Source organism: Copadichromis virginalis, unplaced genomic scaffold (assembly GCF_057382275.1).
Source record: "Copadichromis virginalis isolate Kocher_CV1m ecotype Utaka unplaced genomic scaffold, C_Virginalis_male_GT1.1 unmapped_scaffold_1, whole genome shotgun sequence".
Lineage (NCBI taxonomy): Eukaryota > Metazoa > Chordata > Actinopteri > Cichliformes > Cichlidae > Copadichromis > Copadichromis virginalis.
The window spans coordinates 3,817,375-3,826,440 of record NW_028188589.1 but is presented as its reverse complement, the minus strand read 5'-3'; the positions used below and the strand labels follow the sequence as shown (position 1 = coordinate 3,826,440).

Genomic DNA, 9,066 nt, shown 5'->3' with positions numbered 1-9,066 from the left:
GAGGATTCATCAGCTTTAACCACGATAGAAGCAGGAAGTTAAGATGAAGATGCACCAGGTTGTGACTGAAGGACAAAGCTGAAACATACAGATGTGAACAGATTCAAGATTCAAAGATTCAAGATTCAAAGCGTTTATTGTCATATGTACAGAAGAAAGAGCATGCACAATGCCAAGTTAGATAAGGGTTAAAAGAACAAGATAAGAATAATAAAAACATAAAAATGAGGATAAAAAATAATATAAAAAAATAAAATAAAAAGATAAATAACTGCTGTGGAAAAGAGATATTTTATTTTGTATTCTTATGTTGACATTTTATAATCATAACTATCATTGATTAATCATTTATCATTGTTGAATCTGATGACAGCATAATCTTTGTTTTATCTGAGTAAAGATTAATGTATGCGTATTATCATCATTTTATCCACAGTATTGTGTGTACACCTCTCGAAACTGAGGGTCCAGTTGGGCCTCCACTTCATTTGCAGGCTTATATAAAACATGCACATACAGAGTTATGCAAGACACGCACGTTCGCTTACATACACACTTATTAATAAAAGGAGGTTGTCCCAGGACATCGTCTCACAATTTCACAAAATACACACCAATAACACACATAACACACTTGTTTTTCTCTAAAAGTATTATCTGATGTCTATATAAGGAGAACTGTTGGGTTGGGGGAACTTGATATCATTTCCAGTAAGGTCTAACTGTGTGACGTCATCAGGGTAATATAAGAATGAAAAGAGCATCCGCCCTGCGAAGAATGTTGCAAGTTTTTCTTCCCACACTTCTGTGCAAAGTGTGAAATAAAGATCACTATTTTTGACACCTTACCTGGACTCAGTCTGCTTTCTTCTCTGACCCAAATCGAACGAATTCCAACACTGCAAATAAGTACAAATAAGTAACTGAAGACACGTGTGGTCTGCAGATGTCGATGTACATGGATGTACATGGAGTTTAATGTGCAAAATGAACTTAGTGTGCAAAGTGACCTGATGTGCAAACTGCAGTTTGAGGTCGGTCAGCTGTTCAGGAGTCTGATAGCAGTGGGGAAGATGGAGTTGTTGAGTCTGGATGTTCTACATTTCACACTTCTGAACCTTCGTCTCGAGGGCAGAGGTGTGTCTCTCCTCTGGACTCTGTGATGGTAGCTGCTCTGCAGAGAGGGCAGCGGGGTCCTGATGATCTTCTCCACAGTTGTTATCACTCTCTGCAGGCGTTTGCGGTTTGCAGTAGTGCTGCCGTACCATGCAGTGATGCAGCTGTCAGGCTGCTCTCCACAGTGCAGCTGTAGAACCTGCTGAGGATCTTGGCCAACATACCAAATTTCCTCAGCCTCCTCAGGAAATACAGCAGCTGCTGAGCCAGTGGCGGCTGGCCCATAGGGGGCGCTTGGGCTCCGCCCCCCCAAATGTGGAGGAGTAAAAATATATATTTTTAAAAAATTCATCAATGATAGTTTTACTATGTGTGTGCCCATATACAGCCAGGCGTATTTTAACATTTTCACCAGCTGACTCATTAAAGTTCAACCAACAAACGGTGTTTTTCTTCTTCTGGGGCGCTCGTCAAAGCGCCCTTGATATGCAGCGAAATAGCCTATCATTAAATGGTTGCCAGGGGAAAATAATAAATATTTGACCTATCAGCGTCGCTGAATTAAATGGTTTGGGGGCGCTTAAAATTGCGCCCCTGCAGAAAACGCGCGAAGATTTGCTGTTCTAGAATTTTACCTCAGTCAGTAGCCTAAGTGAGCTATAAGGTCAGAGAGAGACGATGGCAGCGGTATTGTTAACGATTGAGGCACAGCCTCCCCCAAATTCGGTTAGATCGCTTCTAACCTACCCTTTTGCCAGAAGGACAATGGCAGAAAAACTGCAAGTTAAAGAGTTGGGACCTGACAAGCCCGAAATTCAACTAACCCAGGCAACGAAGGAGAAGTCAAAAGCATACAACAGGACTTTTTGTCGGAGTTGGTTCCAGCGCAAGTCGTGGCTGACAGGCTGTGGAACAGCTAATGCACTTTTTTGTTTCCCGTGCATACTGTTCAAAAGTGACAAGTGTGATTTGACGTGGACACAATCTGGACAAACCGACTTAAAGCACCTCTCCGAACGAATCAAGAAACATGAAAGCTCACGAGTTCATATGGACAACAGTGTAAAGCTAGCTGTGCTAGGGAAAACTAGCATAGCGGCGCAGCTAGATGATGGACATCGGATTGCTTTAAGAAGGCACAACGAAGAGGTAGATAAAAACCGTCATATTTTATCTAAAATCATCGATTGTATTAAGTTTTGTGGTGCTTTTGAGCTAGCAATGCGGGGACATGATGAAAGTGATTCCTCAGACAATCCAGGGATTTTTAGAGGTTTAGTCGACTTGATGGCATCAATTGATCACGACTTGAGGCAACACCTTGAAAATGCTACTGTATTTAAAGGCACCTCGAAAACAGTCCAGAACGAGATCCTGGATTGCATGTTGGCAGTTCTGAGAGAAAGGATCGTGGAAGAAGTAAAGGCAGCGAAGTTTTTAGCCATTCAAGCTGATGAAACCACTGACATTTCTACACACTGTCAGTTAGTCATGGTGCTAAGATACATTGACCAACGAAACCGTATTCAAGAGCGTTTTTTTGAATTCATCAAGCTACCCAATGCTTGTGCAGATGCAATAGCCAGTGCCTTATCGGAGAGGCTGCGCTTCATCCTCCCCCAGGGACAAGAGAGAAAGTTGATCGCCCAGGCCTACGATGGGGCCGCTGTAATGAGGGGTACCACTGGAGGAGTGCAGCGTAAGATACAGGACATTTATGCTAACGCTCACTACGTACATTGTTATGCCCATCAGTTAAACCTGGTAATGCAACAAGCAACCTCCCACATCCCTCAAATCAGTCACTTTTTTTCCGACATAGCAGGATTCGCTTCTTTTTTTACTAAATCGAGCAAGAGGACTGCAGTGCTTGACGAGGTGGTGGCGCACCGACTTCCAAGTGCATCGGCAACCCGTTGGAACTTCAACAGTCGTGCTGTGAATACAGTGTATGAACATAAAGACGATCTGGTGAGGTGTTTTCAGACCATCCGTAACAGTGAAGGATTTGATGCCCCTACAAAGAGAGATGCCGGTGGTTTCGTGAGAATGCTGGAAGACGAAGCTTTCTGTTTTTTCCTGGCCTTGTTTCACAAGATAATGCCACATGTAGACATGCTGTATAACCACCTACAGAAGAGAAACATCGATTCTGTCACCATCGCAGGGATCACCCAGACATTCATCAGCCGCATGCAGGCTATCAGGTAGGCATAAAAGCATAAATATGTAACCTAGAATAAATGTTAATTATCTATGCATAGATTCTATCAAATTCTCTGCATATATTCTGTGTTCTGTGACTTAAATGTTTAATGGAATTCAGATAATTTTGATTTATATCAGCCTTTGAAGTAATTTTATGAAAAATATTTGATTAAGTATATTTGATGAAGTATATTCCCAGTAATGATTTGATGTAGCCTATACCATAGGCTATTTCCTGAAATTATGGCCAGGGCCTTTATTTACTTGCACTGGTTTTCCCCCAGCCATTAAACCAGGTCCGGTTATTAATTAAATCCGGTAATTCCCGGTAATTAGAACACAACCTTTGTTTGGTTTGTGTTTGGTTAATATATCCCTATTCAGTTTTCAGAAGCCATTAATGAAACTTATGTATTGGATCAGGGAGGCACTTCCTAATCTGGTTGTGGATGAGGAGTACAGGGGACCTGTTCAAGACCCACCCACAAAGAGACGGAGAACATTGGGGGAAGACAGGCAACACCATTTGGCACTGGAGGTAAGCACTAGCTGCTTGGTCTGATTTAAATCGGATCATCAGATAAAATCTAATGACGATGCTGTCAGATGTCATTTGATATAGTGGTCATGACTGTTTTGTTTTGTTATGGACAGATTTTTTTTTTCAGAATAATGATTAACATGAGACATGTGCCAAAGTCTTACCACTGAATCTAACTCTTACCAATTATATATTATTGGATAGGTGTGCGACACCATTATGAGCCATGCCAAGGAGAGGTTTTCTTTCACCAAGCACCTTGTCAGCGCCACTCTGTTGCAAGGAGACTTGTTCCAACAACACAGCAAAAATTTTCCAGATGCAGCACTACAAACCACAGTGGAAGCCTATCCCTCATTGGACAAAGCCAGACTTAAAACAGAACTGTCCCTGATCTACGACAACGAGGAGTTTCAGAGTTGTAGTGGTGCGCTGGCGCTCTATCAGGTTCTGATGGAAAACAACCTTCAAGACACATTCACCGAAACTGTAAGTCTTCTTAACATCCTCATCACCACACCAATGACAACATCAGAATCGGAGAGGTGTTTCTCTACTTTAAAGAGGATAAAAACTTTCCTGAGAAACAATATGGCTCAGGATCGGCTCAACGCTCTGGCTATGCTGTCCATAGAGAAAAAACTCACACAAGAACTTCCTGATTTCAACACCAGGGTCATCGAGAAATTTGCCACTCAGAAAGACAGACGAGCAAAGTTCTTGTACAAATAAGAACCCTTAACCATATTTACTCTCTTTCTCCATCCCTCTCTCTTTCTCTCTTTAGCCCACCCCCCCAATCAGTTTACAGTTGTTGTTTTCAATAGTTATTTTTCATTCATTCAAAAAAAAAAAAAAAAATCTGTTCATGTTCATTTTTACAAATCTATACAAATGGCCAGAATATGGTTGTTCATTTTTACAAATCTATACAAATGGCCAGAATATGGTTGTTCATTTTTACAAATCTATACAAATGGCCAGAATATGGTTGTTCATTTTAAATTTAAATTAAAATTGTGTTGTTTGATGTACTCATTAAATGGGTCATTTTAGTCGATATCATAAAAATTGCCCCCCCTGAGATTTTTTTCAGGAGCCGCCACTGTGCTGAGCCTTCTTGACCAGCTGTGTGAGTTTGAGTCCCTCACTGACTCAAACTCCTTCAGTGACACTTGCAGCCTTGCAGATTAGTTTGCTGATCCTGATGCATCTCTGGAGCTGATGCTGTCCCCCAGCAGACAACAACAACATAGATGCTCTCACTAGTCCACTTTACCCTCTAATCACATCTCTGACATCTGCAGGTTGCTCCATAGAGACTCTTGTGCAATGCCAGGTGTTTGTGTTTGTCTGTAGGTACACATTAGATATGACCATAGACGCACACACACAAGTGAACACAGCAGCACAGATGGTTTCCACCTGCTTCCCTCTTTCTTCACACAACTGTGAGGATGATGAAGAGGTTTCAGGACGAGGTGGTCAGCAAGCACAGGATAAAGCAGGGCCATGAAACTCTCTGGTGCAGCAGATGTTTAATCAGACTCAGCTTTAGGCTTCTTTTCCCACCTGGCAGCAAAGTAACAGCTTCACTAATGTGAACAGTCACAATGTTAAACGTTTCTATATCTTCATATATTTTTATCTGTTGATGCTGCAGAATAAAGTCTGTTAACAGAGTGCAGGATGTGTAGAGCAGGTCCAGCTCTCCCTTTACTGTGTCCACTTTCATCAGCCCCTGTGAAGTGACACAGAGTGCATGTGTGTCTGTCAGCTGTTGTTTGTTGTGAAGGATGGAACAAATGAACACACACTTTTAGAGAAATCTGAAAAAGCAACACGTGCTTGGGCTCCTTCTGTGCTCGTCTTCATTAATGCTGATCTTTCTTTCCTGTTTGTTCTTTGGCACAAGCTTCAGTCTTTTCTCCCAGGGCTCCTTCACACTTAGAAACACACCTACATTCATTTATACACAAACATCATGAAACAAAGGCTTTGTAAAAGAGGACATGAGATCCTCTCTGAACAGCACATTCATATCAAACACAGGACTGAACAGGATATACTGAGTCTGTGCTGTTTTCATTGTTACTTGCTGAGTATTTTTCCAGTGTTTGAAATGTGACTCAAGTCTGATTCTTCTACTGTGTGTGAACTCTAAGCAGCTGCATTAAACAGCTGCTTTTCAAACCAGGCTCAATCCTATGACTCTGTGAATGTAAACTTTTGTCACCTGCATGAATAACAATCCTTGATCTATCAGGACTGCAGTGCTCCTGTGATCCCAGCTTATAGATGGAGGCTAGCATGAGAGGCTCAGCAGCTAAAGCAGCACACCTGGGTCTCCCAGCCTATTAAAAGCAGCCCTTTGCTTCACCTGCTTCACTAAACATTATTGTTATTATTTAAGCAGAGTGGTGTGATTCATGTAGGCATTGCTGTGTGACAGGAGGACTTTTCTTGAAACAGCTCGTGTGACGTGAGCTGACGTAAAAACAGTGATGTTAGCTTGATTCTCTTGGCTAAAACTGTTTTAAAAAGAGGGTCAATCATGCAAATCTGCCAATAGAAGCCAAAGTTACAGCCCCTCAGAGTTTAAAGAGAAAAGGCCCGTTTCCAACACTCGGTTGTGCAAAGGGAAACAGGCCCACAGTGCCTGAGTGTGTGGGTAATTCTTCAAATAATATTCAAAAGCAAACATTTTGAAGCATGTAAATAAAATTCAATCATTTCTGCTCTTCAATACCTAAGAAATGAAAACTGGCAGATGGTCCCAAAATGTGAAACGCCTGGCTATCTGTGCATTTAGTGCTGCAGGTTTTCACTGTTTACCTTCAGAAGCATAAATCTCTGCACAGATAATGTTCATATGTGGATTCCTGGTTTCTGCAGTTAATTGTGACCCAAAGCGTATTTTTAAAGTGGTTCCAGGCAATAAAGCCTAAAAATAAATACATCTACTTCCTTTTTCTGTGTTCCAGCCTCAGTGACTCTGACACAGTGCTGTAATATTTACACCTCTGATGAAAGCAGAGTTTGTAGTTGCAGAGAAATACTCGACTCATTTTGGGCATTTACGAGCAGGAACCTCAGAAAGCCCCTCGCTGCTTCACTGGTTAAGAAGCAAAGCAAACATTAGTTCACAGTGATGTTAATTAAGGCCCAAAGTTTAGGAACGAACGTCAGCACTTCACTAATGAATGTAATGCTGATTCATGTGCTTGTTTTGTAATGTGCATGTTGTGCGTTGCTATTTCCCATATTCTTTGGCACTGATAGATGAAGAGTCTCAGGCAGGACCGAGGCTGCCAGCTGCTGACAGTGAGCAGGGAGAGAGCAGCAGAAGCTGGGCAAGAGCAGGGCACCTTCAGCCCCCTTCATCAGTCAGAAATCATTTGGGTGTCTGTGTGAAATGTCTGATTTTTAAAATCTTTTTGTAGACATATTTATTAAATGTTTAACAATTATATAGAAGAAAGACAATGTAAAGAACAAAACATGACAAAACAAAAATGAGTTGAAGTTATGAACTGTTTCTGAGAGACAAATAACACCAGGATCCTTTTTGTGTAGCTGACAGCTGGTAACTGTGCAGGGGCGGGTCTAGCAAAGTGTTGCCAGGGGGGCAGGTAGGGCATTAACAGGGAGAGGGGGGCACAAAGAAATACTTTTCTTTCTTATTCTCATTTAAAATGTCTCACTTTTAATAAATAATTATCTGAATCTTACAACAAACGTTTTCATCTGATGTAAAATGTATAGAAATCCATTATTGTACATAGTCATTTTTTAGGGTCCCATCATAATTTCTTCAGAAGTAAGTACTGCATATGATGCCAGTGTTTCCCACATTTTCTAGATTCTGCACCAGTACTGTGTGTAAAATGCATCAAAAAGTCCGTTTGATTCTTTCTCAGCTGTCTTTCTGTCTCCTTTCACTTTTTAAAGGTTGCCATGTTAGAAAACATATTTTGCCCTGCCGTGCTGTTTATTGATGTGGCAAATGAAAGGTTTATGAAAATATATCTAAATCTGTCATCAGTAATCAGCAATGATCATGTCTCACCTCTAGTCTCTGTCTTAATGTCAGGTTTCCACCGTGTGTTGTAGATGTTCAGGAGGTTAACTCGACCAACAGTCTACTTCCTGTTTACCTGGTGGGCCGGTCTCCAGTCAAAATGCCCGGGACCATTTTTTGTCCCAGTCCAGCCCTGGTGTCAGATCTGCATGCAGTGTCAATGAGACGATCAACAACAGATCAGACAAAACACTCAGGCGGACACTCCTCTGTAGAAGGAAACATGGAAAGTGTGAGGTAATCAGTGCACAACATCACTTTGTATTTCAGGCTGTTTTTATATAGAACTTCAGCACCAATGTAAAAGTTCTGGTTTTAGGAAGATGAAGAACATTTTCAGGAAGGATGCCGTCTGCAAGCAGAGCTGCTTGAACCTCAGCGCTGAGGTCCAGACTACTTCCTGTGAAGCCACGTGATGTAAATCTGCTGCTGTAACTTCACAGTTTACTGAAGCTAAATGCAACGTTACCATATAATCTGTTTTCAACAAAGGTTTCACTCCGTCCGGTGTTGATGGAATGATTCAGGCCGTACTCGTCAGGCTTCCCGTCGACCACACGCATTTCAGTCACAAACCCCGTGACTGACAACAAGGGAAACAGCAGAAGAAAAGATGTGAAAAATACTGGATGATGATGATGGAGGATTAACCGCGGTGGCTAAACTGTTTCCTGTCTTTGTGGGCGTACTCACAGGGAAGTTTCCAGGCACGTCAGTCTTGGTGACTAAAGTCTCCATTTTCCAACATGTATCGCTACAGGTGCAAAGACACAACATTAATCATCAGTGTAAATATTTTAATGCTGTCCAAACGGTGTTTGCTTTGTCTGTCATCTCGCGCTCACAGAGGAAACGAGGACGCCACCTTCAACCCATCTTCAGTTGGCTCAACCATGGCCGGACTTCCTGTTGGCTTTGTGACAGCAAACCACTTGAAATGAGAGCAAACTGCAGTCAAGCACCACTTACAGCAACCTGTGGACACGCAAATGGAAAGCACTGAGAATCATACAGAAGCATGAGAGCTGTTTATTGTAACACGTGTGTGTGTGTGTGTGTGTGTGTGTGTGTGTGTGTGTGTGTGTGTGTGTGTGTGTGTGTGTGTGTGTGTGTGCGCATT

The 9,066-nt window shown here is 41.9% G+C and overlaps 1 protein-coding gene across 1 annotated transcript; it reads left to right on the top strand.

Annotated features, from left to right (window-relative positions):
• Nucleotides 1-1,419: 1,419 nt before the first annotated feature.
• LOC146679581 (zinc finger MYM-type protein 1-like) lies at nucleotides 1,420-4,964 on the top strand. Its single transcript, XM_085450223.1, has 3 exons — nucleotides 1,420-3,323; nucleotides 3,748-3,862; nucleotides 4,070-4,964. The coding sequence occupies exons 1-3, from the start codon at nucleotides 1,795-1,797 to the stop codon at nucleotides 4,595-4,597; spliced, it is 2,172 nt and encodes a 723-aa protein (XP_085306349.1). The 5' UTR covers nucleotides 1,420-1,794; the 3' UTR covers nucleotides 4,598-4,964.
• Nucleotides 4,965-9,066: the final 4,102 nt, after the last annotated feature.

Bases quoted from the DNA above. Each gene is read 5' to 3' on its own strand.
- LOC146679581 (XM_085450223.1), top strand. From the start codon at position 1,795: ATGGCAGCGGTATTGTTAACGATTGAGGCACAGCCTCCCCCAAATTCG. The intron at 3,324-3,747 runs GTAGGCATAAAA...GTATTGGATCAG, and splicing joins AGCCGCATGCAGGCTATCAG to GGAGGCACTTCCTAATCTGG. The intron at 3,863-4,069 runs GTAAGCACTAGC...ATTATTGGATAG, and splicing joins AACACCATTTGGCACTGGAG to GTGTGCGACACCATTATGAG.